At 42.1% G+C, this 19,077-nt stretch overlaps 1 protein-coding gene across 1 annotated transcript in view; it reads right to left on the bottom strand.

Annotated features, from left to right (window-relative positions):
• Positions 1–1,390: 1,390 nt before the first annotated feature.
• Positions 1,391–19,077, bottom strand: part of LOC143924690 (cytokine receptor common subunit beta-like) — a 106,600-nt gene continuing 88,913 nt past the window's right edge. Inside the window, exons 8-10 of the mRNA XM_077449103.1 lie at positions 12,641–12,752; positions 10,636–10,720; positions 1,391–5,848 (exon numbers count right to left, since the gene is read on the bottom strand). Coding sequence (XP_077305229.1) covers positions 5,477–5,848; positions 10,636–10,720; positions 12,641–12,752 — 569 coding nt within the window. The 3' untranslated portion in view covers positions 1,391–5,476. The remainder of the gene's footprint in view (positions 5,849–10,635; positions 10,721–12,640; positions 12,753–19,077) is intronic.

A 19,077-nucleotide genomic window follows, 5' to 3' on the forward strand; every position in this document is an offset into this window, starting at 1 on the left:
CAGACACCATAAGCCTTCAATGACAGATTCAACCTTAATTAATTTGGATTTTCGGACGAATGCAATTTTTAACGAAAAACAAAATAAATAAATACGAATTTCGGGAGTAACTAAATAAATGTATTTTTCGGACGAAAACAAAATTCTGAAACAAAATATTTCAATGTGCACATGTCTAGTTTATATTTACTAAAATGTAGCACCCTCTAGTGTGCTAGATGTAGATTTGGTGTTAGTGTAGGTAAAATGTATTTTTAACTCAGAGCTAAGCTTAAGCTATGAATCTGGGTCAGAGTTCAGTAACTCAGGACTGGGTTACTCATCATAGCGGCTTCTTTGGTACCACCCCTGTTTTCTGGGACATTAGAGAATGTTGCAGACATAGTGGGCGGAGGTTAGGAGGAGCTATTTGGAATATGTATGAGGGCCTAAGACAATCCCCAGTAAAGGGCTGGCAGGGGGCAGGCCACCTCAAAAATAGGCATAAATAATGCCAGGGAGTGACAGTTGGGTGGAAGATACAGATGGAGGGCCGAGGAGGCTGTCGGTGGTCCTTGAGGGTGCCCCCTAGTCTGGGGGTCGGGGGGGGGGCAGGGCCCAGGTGCTGGAAGGATCCTATGAAAACTCATAGAGGAAGCCCTTCCTGGAGGCACGGGAGCAAGGAGAGAGGACAGTATGAGCACGTCAGTATGTCTGGTAGATCTTCTGAGAGTCAGATGGGTGCGCTGGTAAGTATCAATCTGCAGCATTGTGGAGAGAAGTTAGTCTAGAGGGCTAGTTAAAGGGGCAGCTGCAGCCAGGGATCAGTAGCCACAGGAGTGATGTGAGCTGGATGCTGAAATTCAGCTACACACCTAAGGGGCCTTGGGCTCCTGACTGTAATGGGCCATTGCTTTCATCTGACTGAGTGATTGTCAGGTATTCACAGTGATCCATCTGGGTTCTGCAAGCAAGTGTGTGCTGGAGGAAGAAGAGAAGCTGTATATAGAGACTGTATATAGGAAGAGTTGTCCCTGAAAATGTTATTGAAGTTAAATGGACATCCCATTAACTTCCCATCCCTATCCAAGTTATTACCCTCAATAAAGAGCAAGACAAAAAAAAAGTCACAGATTGTGCTCTGACTCAAGAGTGCCTGTGAAAATTTAGTGTACCTGCCTGTGCAGGGTGGGGGATCCCAGTTTACTTGCGGCTCGTTAGGGGGTGCACTACAAAAATAATCGCATTTCCATATTCTGTGAACTGTGGGAGACCAGATATAGTGAATGCAGGGTCCTGGCTTTAGTAACAGTTTAAAAATGCTTATTTTTAATAAAAGTAAATTAAGAAAGTATCAAGACACATCTAAAAACAAGATGACCAACAGTGCTCTGAGAATTCTTTGCCATGTAATAAATGTTTTATTGTAAAACAAATATTGTATAAACATGAAAGAATAAATACATAAAATAAAATTGACACAAATATTCAATACAGCTTATTAGAGTATAACTCAATATTTGGCAACTTGAGAAACATAAAGCAGAGTTCCGCCTTGGGGAAAAAAAAAAAAAATTCAGCAGCTACAAATACTGTAGCTGCTGAGTGTTACAATATGGCCACTTACCTGTCCCGGAAGCCCATGATGTCGGCACCCCAACCAATCTTCGGATCGACTGTCTGGTGTAGCCATCACCATTCCAGGTAAGGGAACCCGGTAATGAAGCCTTTCATTCCCTACTGTGCAAGCACGAAGCGCGCCGGGCTTTCTGATTGGCCCGGCAGCGGAGGAAGGAGGAAGGGGCCGAACTTCCGGGATATCAGGCCGTGGCCTGGTTTCCTGGAAGTGGGGAAGGGGACCTGTCAAAAATAGGTTCCTGTTCCCCCCCTCCTCCCTGAAAGGTGCCAAATGTGACACCAGAGTATAAAAAATAAGTACAAAAATAAATTCATTAAACATACCCTGTCAAGAGTCTCTTCTACAAGTTTCATAAATGAGGGATTCAAATGTAATTAGCTCATCTAAATCTGACTAGGCCACAATTATACTATAATCTTTATTCAAATTTGTTGCACATTACATTTACTTCTGCATTTTCAGCACTGCATACTCACTTTCTTATGTAAAGTAGTCTTTTCCCTTTTAAAAGAAATTACACACATTGTAAAAAAATCTATAAAAAATGTTATACAAAATGATAAAAATCACCCATATGCTGCATTTTGCTTAAACATAACTAACATTTTCTATTGTATCCAAACATTTTCTTCTGGATTGGTCAAAGTATCAACTAATGAAGGTCAGTGGCTGCACCTGGTAAAACTGGAATCCTGGCATAGGAACTTTTGATTAAATGTATTCCTTAATGGCCCCAAAAGGATATGAATGCACTATGTGTGCACCCAATACCTTTGCAAACCCAGATATTGTTTTGTAGAAGTAGCAATGACATCATCACATTGCTGCACATAGCCTTTGCGCGAAGAGCAGAGACCTTTGGGTTCTGGCAGGTCCTTACGCTAGAGAATGCATAAAGAAAACCACAAGAGGGGGCAGATACATAATCAGTCACCCTGCACAAGTAGAGAGTGCAACAGTGCCTGGTCTATATTCTAGGAAGCTCCTGCACAAAGCCAAAGTGCAAGAGTTTTTTAAAATCTAGATTAATGCATAGATCCTAAAAGATACAAATCAAACTTTAAAGAGTAACTCCACTTTTGTTGAGAAATAAATATTCCCCTCTAAGTGATCTATGTAAATCACACAGATTTTAACAAACTATGCTGCAGACTTTTGTTATTCTGTAGAAATAGCTGTTTGTTTGTCTGTGCCCATATTCTGTATTGGAGTGGTTTTGTAATTATCAATCAGCTGCTGCTGCTGCAGGGCTCTAAAAAGGAAAATTGCAGGGCCTGCATCCTTTTAGCTGTGATTTGCTTTGGGAATATCTCACCAAAAATGGAATTTTTGTTGCAGGGGCTGGTCAAAATCGAATTTGTATCTTAGTGTAGACTTCTGGGAAAATCGGTAAGCCAACCACTCAAGCAGGAAGTTACATATCTGGGAGGTGTTTTGTACACCATCTTTGTACAGAACACCTCTAGGTAGCCATATTACATAGCATATTACAGCGCTGCAGTTTGAAAAGGAAATGTAATATTTAATAACATTCAATTACAATATGACTTATGTCACAATTGTATACACTATATTATTATTATTTTTTGCTAATCTTTTTTCCCACGAAAGTGGAGTTACCCTTTAAGTAAGAATAAATCTGCTTTTTGTATTTGAACAATATTTGTTCAGCCTGGATTTCAGGTTTAGGATTTAAAAATTATTTAAATTAAGTAATCGCTGCCCTCATTCAGGGAACACCTATTTTTTCAGCAAATACAAGTTATAAGATCTGGGTAATTGCTAGCTCTCACAATCTCTTGAACACTAAAGCAATATATCTGTGTAGTGAACAGCTATGAGAGAGGATTTTTATCTTTCAAACTATTCTTGCTGACATCCATTACAAAATCTTAACCTCCAAACAAATGCTATACGATCTTTAGTTTACTTAATGATTGTTAACTTGTACCTTGGGATAGAACACGAGGTCTGATATTTTAGCAATTCTATGAGAATCCCAAATTTATTATTATTATTTTCTATTATACAGGATTTATATAGCACCAGTTTGTGCAGCACTTAACACAATGAAGGCAAACATTACAGTTAGATTACAATTTGGTAAAAGGGGAATCAGAGGGCCCTGCTTGTTAGTGCTTACTATCTATGAGGGAGGGTCAATTGATACAAAAAGTAATAGCTGTGGTGGATGAGCTAATGGAGAAAGTAAAATAGTGTATTAGATAGAAGCAGGATAATCTTCTTTAAAGAGAAGGGTTTTCAGGGATCATCTAAAGATGGATAGGTTAGGGGACAGTCAGACAGATTGGGGTAGGGAGTTCCAAAGGATGAGAGAAGCCCTGGAGAAATCCTGGAGGCGAGCATGGGAGGAGTTGACAGGGGAGCAAGAGAGCAGGAGGACTTGGGAGGACAGAAGAGAATGGCTTGGTTGGTATTTTGAGACTAGATTAGTGATATAGCTGGGGACAGAGTTGTTTATGGCTTTGTAAATGATTGTTAGTACTTTTCATGTTATTTATTGGGTGAGTGGAAGCCAGTGGAGGGATTGGCAGAGAGGGGTGGAGGACACTGAATGGTCAGTAAGGTGGATGAGTATTGCAGTAGCATTTATTATGGACTGAAGGGGGGGATAGTGTACTGTATGTAAAGGTAATCCAATGAGGAGGGAGTTGCAGTAGTGGAGGCGAGAGATAACCAGGCAGTGAATTAGGAGTTTGTGGTGTCATTGGTTAAAAAGGGGCATATTCTAGAGATGTTGCAGAGGCTAAGGCGGCATGATTTGGACAGGGATTGGATGTGGGCTTAAAAAGACAGTTCAGAGTCTACGGTTACCCCTAGCACATTGGCATGTGGGGACAGACTGATAGTTGTGCCCCAACTACATTGCCCCAGCATGGTTTCTGAGCATCTTCTCATAAGATTTTGGATTCTCAGAATTCCCAGTATATTGTCAGGATTGTGACATCACCCCTGCCAAGGTGTCATGGGTGAAAACTGGCTGTAAGGTAAGTATAGCGTCTCCCCCCCCCCCCCCCCATTAAAAAAAATAGCTTTTTTAGAGGCACGATTTAAGAGGAGGAGGAGACATTATCTAATAGGTAGACCTAGCCTCTTTGTCAACATCTGCTTTAATGTAACGTTATTTTTGTTCCCTTGTGGGACACTCTTCCGATCCTTTGTCTTTTTATTTCTTCTTCTTTTTTTTTTTTTTTTCAGAATATAGTAGTTACACTATAATCATTAGATTAAAGCAGAGCTAAATCCTCCATTAAAAAAAAAAAAACTGTGAGCAGACAACTCTTATTGCAGAAGAGGCATGCAATAAAATAAATGTACCTACCTGCTCACAGCCTTCCTGTGGATGTACACTGAGCTGCACATTAAATTCCAGCACAGTTCCCGTGTGCTGAGACAGCAAAGCACACCACAGCCTAGCACACTGAAGAAGCTAGGTAGAAGAATCAGGATCTTGGAGAGTTGAAGGAGAGGTATTGCAGACTTTAGTTCCCCTTTAACTGAGTCTATTTGACTGTTTTGTCAACATGTGGGTCCATTATTGGGTCAACCCTTTTTGAGTTTAATGCTACCTTGCGCAACACACAGGGCCAGGACATTCTATGCCAAACAGTGCATCCAAAATGTGGATTCAAATAGACCGTATTATGCAATCTTGCTTTTTTTTCTGAAGTTCGGTGTTACTCAGCAACATGCATTTCCATGGTTTATTCGTTTCACTCAAGTTTCACTCAGCTACTCAGGCAGATCTGATGACCATTTCTGAATGAAATACACTATGAATACCATCATCTTGCCTTCAAAGATTGTGTGTCTTAAAGCAACCTATTCCATGTTAAACTAATCCACTGCCTCTACTGAATTAACAATGTAAGTGCCATTGTATGTAAAATAGACCGTGGGGCATTCCACCTCAGATACATGTTGCTCTTCCTCCTCATTAAACAGGGAAATATTTGGATATATAGATGGATAAAGCTCACTTAGAGATATGTCCTTGTTTTGGAGTAGACCAGACCAAGAGGTGACATCGCATTCCTCATCTATCACAGGAACTTCATTTGCTGGAGCAGGGGCTTCAACTTTAATAGGAGAAATGGTGTCCTTCTGAAAGCACAGGATGGTGGAAACGCGAAGGACCGAGTCCGCAGATCTACAGTACCTTCCCTCTTGCTTCTTTTGACTGCATTTATTTGGATACTTAGTCCAGTCCTGAAACAACAAAAATGGTAGTGTATATCTATGCATTTACTGTATTTGCTTTATTATTTATTTTTGACTCTGAGAATTCGCAAAGATAATTTTTCTTTCCCTCAAAATGTATTTAAGTATGTGAAAGAGTGTTCTCTTTGCCCAAATGAAAGATTCGTCATCGCTCCTCAGCTCTGATATGGTAAAATCGGATATGTTAAAATATCAGCAAAGATAAAATTGTTTATGATGTCTGTGCATAGCCAATCTGGATCAGGCAAGGGAGCCACAAGGGACAACAAAGGTACACCTTAGCTGAAAGGAGAAGTTAGTGATCAAGTATATATCAGCTCTCCATGAATCGTGGTTGATACTGGGTTCCCAATTCATTAACAGGGACTATATCTGACCAATTTTTGTAAACCACAGTGAATGGTGTGGCATTCCCTTTAATATTAGAATGCTGACTCCACCCTGCACCATTCCTCAGGGATAGCTAGTCCAACATTTCCATGTCCATGTAAAAGTCCCCACAATCTATATACAAATCCTACTTGGTCAACATTTACACTCAAAGGGTTATGTGTGTTTCCTCTCACTAGAATGGTCTGGCCATCCATGACTCCTCAAAATCCTCCTGCATCTGCCTGGGTCCCTCACAGAGGCATATGCACAGAGGGGATGCCCATGTGATGATACATTTTCTATACTGTGACAAGAAATATTGTAAAGCAGTGGATTATATTGTTTATGTACAGTCCCACCATTGGATGAAATTAAAGTGGTTGTAAACCCTTACAAACCACTTTGACCTACAGGTAAGCCTAGATTAAGGCTTACCTGTAGGTCCAAGAAATATCTCTCACGGTTTAGGAGATATTTGCCAAAAGACAGGCACCGCTGTCTACGTCATCGCGGCTCTGACGAATGACAGCGCTGGAGCAGCGAGACCCACCAAGAAGATGGATGCTCCGGACTACAGGGGACAGCGGTGACTTTGCTGGCTCCTGTGTCAGGTAAGTGACACATAATGGGCTACTATGCGATGCATAGTAGTCCATTATGCTTTACCTTTGCAGGTAATCAAAGAGGAAGTAAACTCGTCAGGGTTTACTTCCTCTTTAACAATGTGGAATTATTGGCCAAGATAAATGACAGTCATTGAAACCCGTATCAACTTTTTATTTTAAGTATTATATTTTAATGAATTATAAATAAAAATCATGAACATTGTCTACACCAGTGCTTCTCATCAGTAGGGGCCACAGCCTGGTGTTGGGCTGCAGGGTTCCTTTTGACAATGATTACACACAAACTATGCCCTCCATTCCCTACAACTAATGCTCGATGGTGCCCTGGGTCTTTGCTTCACCGCTTTGGTGTTAACCCCTGATTATTAATTGCAGCCATCTCCTCCTCGCAAATTCCCTGGCCTGACTTCTCCCTGGTGAGGGATTTGCTCTCACCCCCAAAACTACTCCATGTGTTTTCTCCCAGCAGGAACCAGCTAACTATCAATCGACTTGCTTCCTCTGGTAAGACGTGTTAAAAAAAGCGCCTGTAAAGCGATTGAAAGAAGCCTCATCTACAATCCCAATGTGAAAGCCCAAGTGCTTTAAGAGCCCTTTCACACTGGCAGCGCCTGAAAAACACTCGTAAAGCGCTGCTTAACCAGTTCCCGACTGGCGCACGCCGATGTACGTCGGCAGAATGGCACGGGCAGGCATATTGGCGTACAGGTACGTCCATTTTTATATGCTGCCCTGCCATCGCATGCGTGCCGCCGCCAGCGCGTGCTGCTGCCAGCGCGTGCCGGTCGGAACCGCCGTGAGTTCGATCGTGGGTCCCGCGGACTTGATTGCCGCGGGGATACCCGCGATCGTCTCACGGGGAGGCTGAACGGGGAGATGCCGTTGTAAACAGCATTTCCCCGTTCTGCCTAGCAACAAGTGACGCTGATCTCTGCTCCATGTGATTGGAGCAGAGATCAGTGTTCACTAACACAAAGCCCAGCCCCCCACAGTTAGTAACACACCCCTAGGAACACTTAACCTCTACACTGCCCCCCTTTGGTTAACCCCTTCACTGCCAGTGTCATTTACACAGGAATCAATGCATTTGTATAGCACTGATTGCTGTATAAATGACAATGGTCCCAAAAATGTGTCAAAAATGTCCGATGTGTCCACCATAATGTCGCAGTCACAATAAAAATCGCTGATTGCTACCATTACTAGTAAAAAAAATTTTTTTTATAAAAATGCCATAAAACTATCCCCTATTTTGTAAACGCTATAACTTTTGCGCAAACCAATCAATAATCGCTTATTGCAATTTTTTTTTTACCAAAAATATGTAGAAGAATACGTATCAGCCTAAACTGAGGAAAAATGTTTTTTTTATATATTTTTGGGGGATATTTATTATAACAAAAAGTTAAAAATAATGCATTTTTTTCAAAATTGACGCTCTATTTTTGTTTATAGCGCAAAAAATAAAAACCGCAGAGGTGATCAAATATCACCAAAAGAAAGCTCTATTTGTAGGAAAAAAAGGACGTCAATTTTGTTTGGGAGCCACGTTGCACGACCGCGCAATTGTCAGTTAAAGCGACACAGTGCCGAATCGCAAAAAGTGGTCTGGTCTTAAGCCAGCAAAATGGTCCGATCTGAAAGTGGCTAAACTAGCGGTGCTTTACCAGCGTTTTTCGAGCGCTAATGGGGAGCTTTTAACCCCTGCTAGTGGCCAAATAAAGGGTTAAAAGCGCCCACAAAGCGCTGCTGCCAAAAGCGCTTTGCAGGCACTTTTCAGACGTTTTGCAGGCGTTTCCCATTGATTTCACTGCAAAAAAGCTGCTTGCAGGACTTTTTTCACGCCCTGCCAGCACAGAGCCTCAGTGTGAAGGCACTCGGGCTTTCACATTGGGATTGCAGTTCGGGCTTTCAGGCGCTCTTTTTTGAGCTAAATCGCTTGAAAAATGCCCCAGTGTGAAAGGGATCTCATTAATCAGCGGGGCCTGTCCGAGGTCTGTGCTACATAGTAAAGATGGAGCTGATGGGTGGAGAGCACTGCTCCATTTAAACTTAGACCCCCTTCACCTGGGGCGTTTTTCAGGTGTTTTTCAGGCGCTTTAGCATTAAAAAAAGAGCCTGTAAAGCGCTTGAAATAAGCCTCATCTGCAATCTCAATGTGAAAGCCCGAGTGCTTTCACATTGGTCAGTGCGCCTTTCGTTTTTTTTGTTTTGTTTACAATTAAAAGGTACCCCCTGTGCAAGACAGGTGACCCTGTTCAAGGTGCCCACACTTACTGCCCAATGAGGAGGGGAACATGGAGGAAGTGTCACCCGCCTACCCTACAAATGTGTATGCAGGTGTAGTTATCCAGTCTGCCACTAGGCGTCTCTCTCCCAAAAAAGTGTATGTTAACAGTAAATAGTGTAATGGGGTGTTAGGGCCCTTTTAGGCCAAGGATTCCAGTAGCGATGTAATGGGTGGAGTTAGTGCCCATGTATATCCCAGGTTGGGAGGAGCCTAGTGCAGATAGGGCATAGGAGCCAGCCACCCCATACCATTATGTAGTCAACACAGTTAAGGCCCTGCATAGGGCAGAAGGACTGGGTGAAATAGGCTTACACCCAGAAGAGCCAGCTATAGTCTCCTGTCTCTTTCTGGTGCTGGAGGCTATAAGCAGATTGCAAAAGACCTTTTAAGCAGGCCAATTGTTCTCTGCAATGAGTGCTATCCCCTGGAGGTCCTGAGAGAAGCGTACATGCACTAGAGGAGTAGCTGCAGCAGTCCTGTCTCTGGAACAACATGCATGTAAAGCTTTGTCCCACGGTCCTGGTGTACAGAGACTTTGTCCCGCATTACTCTATTGCGGACAGCCTAGCCTAGCAGGACATGCAGCAGTGTGAACGCAGCCAGAGATGGGTAGGCAAGCCATTGGGGGTATGGCCGCAGTGAGAGTGAGTGGAGGTGTCAAATCCAACCTCTGATGTCGGGGGTGGGTGGGGTCGATATGTGGGGCCCCGCTCTCTTTGTCAGACAACTGCATAGACAAACAGCTGGCATTTATACATTGCTAGCCGGGGGGGGGGAGGTGGTAAGGGGCAGGACCAATTGTAACTACTGTATGTGCACCCACACAGGTTTATTATACACTGCTGTGGGTGCTCATACAGTAGTTACAATTGGTCCTGCCCCCTGCCACCTTCTTCCCCTGCCAGCAATGTATAAACACTGGCTGTTTGTCTATGCAGTTGTCTGACAAAGAGAGGGGAGCCCCACGTATCGGCCCCACCCACCCCCGACATCAGAGGTTGGATTTGACAGCTCCACTTACTCTTACTGCGGCCATACCCCCGCCGGCTTGCCTACCCATCTCTTCACACTGCTGCATGTCCTGCTAGGCTAGGCTTTCCGCAATGGAGTAATGCGGGACAAAGTCTCTGTACACCAGGACCGTGGGACAAAGCTTTAAATGCGGGTAAGTCCCTCCCAATCTGGGACTATCTAGCCAATCACAAGCCCTTTTACAAGCAGAGTAGTCTAGGTTCAGGAACTGCAATGAAGATGACAGCAATACAGAGGATGCCAGGGGAAGAAGAGAGAAGGGGCAACAGAGAAGGAGCAAAAACTCTGAAAAGGTCAGCTGAAGAAGTGGGAATGGAACACTGAGGATGATAACATAAAATGAGGTGGTGCAAGTTCCCTGAGGGTGTAACATTGAATGTGTGCAAGAATCCATTACAAACAGGAAGTTACTTTCTATTTATACTATTGATTTTTACTGTACTGTATGTATTTACCTGGAAATTACCATTGTGCACAATGTACAGAGGCCTAAAGAAGTTGGCTGCTGTAGGGACCTCCTTTAAAAATGGTATCTTTAACCTTTAATATAAAGAAAGCAATTATCAGACCGTACCAAAATCAGCAACACAAAATAAAGGTAATCTATGAGGATAGAAATATGTGAACTACCACTACCGACTTATCTTTAAAGATGCAGACTTTCAGACTGTCAACCTGATGCAGTAACCTGGAAAAAGCTTGAAACTTGTAAAATCTGAAGTTGAGTTCTTAAATACTCATTTCAGGTCACTGACTCACTAGTTAATGAAGTCATAGTCAAGATGAGAGCCCCAAAGACCACAGCTTTAAAAAGAAATAGTCTTAAGAAACAGTCATAAATCGGTATCTGTAAAACTCTGAACATCCTTCCTTAATTTGTTTTAATAGTTTTAGCTTTAATTCCCAGGGATTATTTGATTTTGTTAAAATTAACTTGTATGCTGTCCCTGTCAGGTTGAGTGTCAGTTTGCAAAAGAGAAGTAAAAATTGGTTCTGATGGATCTACCATAAAGCGAATCCATGACTGAAATCTAGTATGGGTGGACCCTGTTCTGGTCCCAGGCTGCTACCTCTCTGATAGCGACACTAGGAAGTGCTAGCCAGATAGGTTCTTAAATGTGTATGGAGGAGCGCCTGGTAGAAAAGGTAATCTCGAGGATTGCAATATTTGTAGCTACTGAGCGGGTAAATGGAATTGCCATTTATTTATAAACAATTTTGTCATGATTATCAAAAACATGTATTCTGATTAAGCAAGTGTATTTGTTTCAAATACACAGGATGTGTTTTTATTGCTGTCTTGATAGTGTCCAAATGCCATTCACGCCTCCAGCTGTGAGGGGGCATTTTCCCAGAGAATCTGGAAGTGACACCTAGGTGCGAAGTGACCATCCCTTTAGTGAATATAAATACAATTACAACTTGATCAGACCTTAAAAGAAGACTCACAAGACCTCCACAGCCCCTTTTAGAGTGTATAAATGTATTCAGGCTCCCAGCGTTAGGCAGAACAATATATTTGAATGTATACCATGTACTGATACAAAGTTGTTCTCCCTGCCTATGGCTAAAACCATAGGCTTGTATATTAAAACACATCATCTTGAATTCTGCTTCAGCAGTCAACGTTACTGAAAGCCCTTAAGTTATGGGTTTTTCCCTATCACTACCGACTTTTAATTTATAAAAACTTGGTGAAGTTCGTCTTCATTCAATAACAGCAAGTTTACAAAAAGAAAGCCCTCTGGCAGGGCTAGGCTGGGACAGAAATTTGGTCCTGGACTTCATCCAGACCAGCCCACTTACATTTTGAGTGTCCCATCAGCAGCCCCTTTACATCAGCATCCCATCACCAGCCCCCTTACATCAGCGTCCCATCAGCAGCCCCCTTACATCAGAGTCCCATCACCAGCCCCCTTACATCAGAGTCCCATCACCAACCCCCTTACTTCAGAGTCCCATCACCAGCCCCTAACATCAGAGTCCCATCACCAGCCCCCTTACATCAGAGTCCCATCACCAGCCCCTTACATCAGAGTGTCCCCTCCCACGTGTACTCACAGTTCTGAAGGCAGCTTCTCTTCTTCCTCTCTCCAGTCATGTGACAAGTGATAAGGGGAGAGAAGAAGGAAAGCCTGCTGGCCGTCTATCTCCCCCTGCAGGCTGGAGGGAACAGGAAGCCTAAGGCTCTCTTCAGCATATGACTGATAGGAGTGTAATCGTGATCACTCACTGACAGAGAGGAGCGGCTCCAGGACTGCACCTGACTGGCCCACCGAGCCATCGGCCCACCGGGAAACTCCCAGTAGTCCCGATGGCCAGTACATGCCTGCCCTCTGGAGATGTCAGGTACCACACATAAGTGGTTTCAGGTTAAGTCAACTTGAAAATTGGTGTTTTTTCAGTTTTCTCTGTATGTGTACTGTGCAAAATTATGGCACACTTGCATTCTTTCCTTACCTTCTGCCTAAGCTGGAACAGAAAACCAAGTACAGCAAGATACATGCTGTTGCCAGTGGGCATACTACGATTATTATATAAACGATGTTGACTTTGCCTTCATCTTTAACTCCTTAAAATAAAAAGTTATAACACATAAGAGTTCTATAATTGATTAAAACATCAGTGTCTGGACATACATAAATGTACAAGGCAGCTAGTCCATATGCTAAATCAACAGTCATTTTAATGTAGCCCAGCAAATCACGCAGTTTGCCACACATTACTGCAACACATGCAAATTCATTCATATATGTGTGTTGTGCTATGGTTGCAAATGGCATCTAAGTGCACATGCACCAAAACACATAGATATGAACTATCCATACATTATAGTGCACTGCTTTTCTATAAAATAGTGCAAGCTTATTTTGTTATGTGTTGAGGTGTCATTTAAAAGGAAGAACGCCAACTAATATTTTTGGGGTGACTTCTACACAAATTTTTATATACCCCTTCTAGCATGCTCAAGTCCTGTCCCTGACTTTCATCCTAGTTCAGCGCTGCCAATCCTATGTTATTCTTCCCATTTTCTGCTAGCCTAGTATGTCATTTACAGTACATGCCCCAATAGGGGGCCACATTATGTAAGCGTGGGCTCACAGCGCTACAAGACTAAGTGACATTCACATGGCACTATGTAAGCACTGATCAGTCCTGGAAGAACACCCCCCCTTTCCCACAAGCCCCCCCCCCCCCCCACTGCCACTGGGAGAAGTAGAGAAAACTGCTCTGATGTCACAGGATCGGCTGGGAAAGGAAAAGGGTAAAGGTTTAATCTAAAATGCCCACCAAGGTATGTGTGTTGTATAGTGTGAATGAACCCCTACAAGATTAGTAGATAGTACAATATTTGGGGTACCCTAGCTGTGAAAATATCTAATTTTTGTATGGGTATCAGGATCTTCTACCTTGTGTGCCCAGCCTTGACATCAGCAGATACCATAATTTACAAGCACAAAAGCCTCACCATCCTCTTTTTATTGTTGTAGATGTAGCCCCCCCTGAAGGCATGGTTGTAACCTTCAGAGCAGTGTTGGATTAAATTCTGTGGAAGCCCCTAGGCAGTTGAAAACTTGGGGCTCCCCTCGCAGGTTTCTAGGTTTCTCATGCACGTGCTGTAGTGGGATAACATTTACGTAAGTAGTGTGCATGTCAGCTGCTAGATGGAAATGACCATCACTACTGTACATTAAACGTACGTAGGTTGAACCAACATTTTTTTATAAAGTGAAAGCTAAAAGAAGATCATCTACTAACAGTAATGTAAACCTGATTTCTATGGTTTATGTACTTTAAAGTAGAACTGTAGAGAAAACGTTCTAATTTTGAATACAAGGGAGAATTTTAACCACTGCCAGATTTTTTTTGCGGCGGACAGGTCAGACATTTTTTTGGGACCAGTGACATTTATACAGTGATCAGAGCTAAAAATAGCCACTGGTTACTGTATAAATTACACTGGCAGGGAAGGGGGTAACACTAGGGGGCTATCAAGGGGTTAAGTGTTCCCTAGGGAGGTTTTTCTAACTGTGGGGGGAGTGTACTGACTGGGGGAGGAGAGAGATCGCTGTTCCTGATCACTAGGAACAGACATCTCTCTCTACTACCCTGTCAGAACGGGGATCTGTTTGTTTAAATTTACAGATCCCCATTCTGGCTCTCTGTGGAGCGATCGCCGGTGGTCGGTGGACATCGTGGCTGCCGACCATGCTCATCGGCTCAGGCGACACACCGTGGGCGTGAGCCTGCTGTTGCTCTTAAAGTGGCCGATGTACACCTACTGCAATTTGCACAGTCGAGCCAACCTGCTGCAGTATAATGATGCGGCTGGTTGGCAATTGGTTAAAGGGTAACTCCACTTTTGTGGGGAAAAAAAAAGCAAATAAAGAAAAAATATTATAGTGTATACAATTGCAACACAAATCATATTATAATTGAATGTTATTAAAAATTACCTTTTCTTATCAATCTGCAGCGGCTGTAATTTTCTGAAAATGCAATATGGCTACCTGTAGATATTCTGTACACAGTGGAAGAAGTCCACTTTTGACAATTATTATTACTATTTTGCAACCTTTGAGATTTTTTCACTATTTTGCAGCCTTTGAGATTTTTGCAAAAAATGGGAAAGATTATGTCACTTTACAATTCTGGTTTTGTATAAGTTTTAGCGCAGCTGTTTTCTTTAAGATTATTGTATATTGTGTATGTCTCACATTGGGTTGCAGCAAGAACTTATCACCATTATTATTTTTTGTTTCATTAACACTTGATTATTTCTAATTCCAACACTTTTTGGCCAGCGCTGTTTTTCAACGGGTTTTTAGGATATAAGATGAATACCTTATTGAAAGATTTCTGAGACATTATGTAAAGTCTTAAATTATTTCTCTCAGCTGAAGACAAACAAATCCTGGAATACAGTTAAAAAAATACTGTACCTCTCAATGCAGTTCTCAAACAACAGAAATATGCATTTCTGCCACTAGGGGGTACTGCAGGGGAAAGGCTCCAGTTTAGTTTGCTTGTGGGCTTTATCTTGTTCCTCATACAGCTGGATAATTATTGGGATAGTGGATTATAGTTTCTGACCTCTCAGGCCTTAAGATGGTACATTTGTCTGACAAATTTGTTTATCTTTTTTTAACCTTTAAATGATTCATGTTACTGTTCTCCACCATCACAGCATAATGTTTCCCTATAGTCTGGTCAGTAAATAGTTTTTTCTTTTTCTCCTCTCAGTAAAATGATGAGACCAATATCTAGAATTTGGAAACATTTTCAGTGTGCAATTCCTGCTGAGAGTAATGCCAGGTTCACACTGCTTCGATATAGTAGTCGGACGACTTTCGATCCGAATTTGCACCATGGCTTCATGTAAGACTTCCAATGCGACTACAATTAAAGGGATTCGACTTTGATCCGACAATATCAGGCCCTTTGAGTCTGGTATGAATCTTGAGGGTGGGAATCCTACACCAGAATTTAAATAAACGGTGTGTGGTTCCCCCAAAATCCATATCCCTTAGGTCAGAAAAGGGGAGGATGAGTGGGCGCCCCCCCTCCTTCCTGGAACATACCAAACCACATGCCCTCAACATGGGTGGGGTGGGTGCTTTGGGCCAGGTGGGGTCTCTTCCCAACAACTGTGGGAGGTGGTTGTGGGAGTCTGCGGGCAGGGGGCTTATCAGAATCTTGAAGCCCCCTTTAACAAGGGAGCCCCCCAGATCCAGGCCCCCCACCCTATGTGAATGAGTAGGGGTACATTGTACCCCTACTCATTGACCCAAAAAAGTGTCAAAAATAAATAAAACCAGTACACATGTTTTTGACAAAGCCCTTTATTAACCACTTTCAGACCGGACCATTTTGCTGGTAAATGACCAGAGGTCTTTTTACAATTTGGCACTGCGCTGCTTTAACTGTTAATTGCGCGGTCATGCAATGTTGTACCCAAACGAAATTTGCGTCCTTTTCTTCCCACAAATAGAGCTTTCTTTTAAAGGTATTTGACTGACTCTGCGATTTTTATTTTTTGCGATATAAACGTAAAAAGACCGCAAATTTTGAAAAAAAAAGATATTTTCTACTTTTTGTTATTAGAAAAATCTAATAAACTCAATTTTAGTCATACATTTAGGCCAAAATGTATTCAGCCACATGTCTTTGGTAAAAAAAAAGTCAATAACTGTATATTTATTGGTTTGCGCAAAAGTTGTCACATCTACAAACTAAGGTACATTTTCTGGAATTTACGCAGCTTTTAGTTTATGACTGCCTATCTCATTTCTTGAGGTGCTAAAATGGCAGGGCAGTACAAAACCCCCCCAAATGACCCCATTTTGGAAAGTAGACACCCTAAGGAAATTGATAAGAGGCATGTTGAGCCCATTGAATATTTTATTTTTTTGCCGCAAGCGATTGAATAATGACAAAAAAAAAATTTTTTTTTTTACACAAAGTTGTCACTAAATGATATATTGCTCACACATGCCATGGTTATATGTGGAATTGTACCCCAAAATACAATCTGCTGCTTCTCCTGAGTACGGGGATACCACATGTGGTCGACTTTTTGGAAGCCTAGCCGCGTACGGGGCCCCGAAAGCCAAGCACCGCCTTCAGGATTTCTAAGGGCATACATATGTCATTTTACTCCTCACTACCTATCACAGTTTTGAAGGCCATAAAATGCCAAGATGGCACAAAACCCCCACAAATGACCCCATTTTAGAAAGTAGACACCCCAAGCTATTTGCTGAGAGGCATGTTGAGTCCATGGAATATTTTATATTTTGCCACAAGTTGCGGGAAAATTACAAACTTTTTTTTTTTTCACAAAGTTGTCACTAAATGATATATTGCTCACGCATGCCATGGGCATATGTGAAATGACACCCCAAAATAAATTCTGCTGCTTCTCCTGAGTACGGGGATACCACATGTGTGGGATTTTTTGGGAACCTAGCTGCGTACGGGGCCCCGAAAGCCAAGAACCGCCTTCAGGCTTTCTAAGGGCGTACATTTTTGATTTCACGCCTCAAAACCTATTACAGTTTTGAAGGCCATAAAATGCCAAGATGGCACAAAACCCCCACAAATGACCCCATTTTAGAAAGTAGACACCCCAAGCTATTTGCTGAGAGGCATGTTGAGTCCATGGAATATTTTATATTTTGCCACAAGTTGCGGGAAAATTACAAACTTTTATTTTTTTTTATTTTTTTTTCACAAAGTTGTCACTAAATGATATATTGCTCACACATGCCAGGGGCGTATGTGAAATGACACCCCAAAATAAATTCTGCTGCTTCTCCTGAGTACGGGGATACCACATGTGTGGGACTTTTTGGGAGCCTAGTCACGTACGGGGCCCCGAAATCCAAGAACCGCCTTCAGGATTTCTAAGGGTGTAAATTTTTGATTTCACACCTCACTACCTATCACAGTTTTGAAGGCCATAAAATGCCAAAATAGCACAAAACCCCCCAAAATGACCCCATTTTGGAAAGTAGACACCCCAAGCTATTTGCTGAGAGGCATGGTGAGTATTTTGCAGCTCTCATTTGTTTTTGAAAATGAAGAAAAAAAAAATAATGTATATTTTTTTTCTTTTTTTCAATTTTCAAAACTTTGTGACAAAAATGAAGGTCTGCAAAATACTAACCATACCTCTCGGCAAATAGCTTGGGGTGTCTCCTTTCCAAAATGGGGTCACTTGGGGGGATTTTGTGCTATCTGGGCATTCCATGGCCTCCGAAACTGTGATAGGCAGTGAGGAATGAAATCAAAAATTTACACCCTTAGAAATCCTGAAGGTGGTGCTTGGATTTTGGGGTACTGTACGCGGTTAGGCTCCCAAAAGGTCTCACACTTGTGGTATCCCCGTACTCAGGAGAAGCAACAGAATGTATTTTGGGGTGTAATTTTACATATAACCATGGCATGTTTGAGCAATATATCATTTAATGACAACTTTGTGCAAAAAAAAAAAATAATAATGTATATATTGTAATTTTTTTTTCATGCAGCCTGTGGGCTGAACGAAAAAAAAATATTGATCGGTGGGTATGCCCACCATTAGATACCACCCTTCATCCACCCACTTTTAATGGTGGGCATACATGCACCATTTATATATGCCGAAGCATGGGGGCATCCTCCCGCAAAAGGTAGGAGCAGATCGCTCCTCCACCCCGTATGCCCCCATGCTTCGGCATATATGCTCTTTTTTAACTGTGGTGGTGAAATCACCTCGGACAGTGCTGTTGCTGTCAAGATAAATAAATCCGCTCTGCAGCAGAATGGCGTACCTGCTAAGCAAATGATGGTTAACAATAAAACAAAGTAACATTACAGTATAACAGTAGGACTTACCATACCTGCAAAGCAAATACAAAAAAAATAGCAAAAAATAACACATTTAACACAATCTGTGCCTAAAATATATATATGCCGAAGCATGGGGGCATCCTCCCGCAAAAAAGTTATGCCGCGTACATACATTCAAACTTTTCCACGGGCAAGCCCTCCGTCGGAATTTTGACTGTATGTACGCGGCATTCGGAGCAAAATCGCTCCTCCACCCCTTATGCCCCCATGCTTCGGCATATATGCTCTTTTTTAACTGTGGTGGTGAAATCACCTCCGACAGCGCTGGAGTCGTGGCTTTACGTATCGTGGGAGCAAACGCTGTTGCTGTCAAGATAAATAAATCCACGCTACAGCTGAATGGCGTACCTGAAAACAAAAAATGGTTAACAATAAAACATTGCAGAATAGAATACAGTACAAAGGAGCAGAACAATAGAGAGAGAATAGAGAGAGAGAGAACAATAAAACGACAACTATTTTTGGTTTTTTTATTTTATATTTTTTTTGGTTTTTTGGTTTTT

This window comes from Lithobates pipiens, unplaced genomic scaffold (genome assembly GCF_037356315.1).
Source record: "Lithobates pipiens isolate NorthernLeopardFrog02 unplaced genomic scaffold, aLitPip1_a1.2 Scaffold_22, whole genome shotgun sequence".
NCBI classification, from domain to species: Eukaryota; Metazoa; Chordata; class Amphibia; order Anura; family Ranidae; genus Lithobates; species Lithobates pipiens.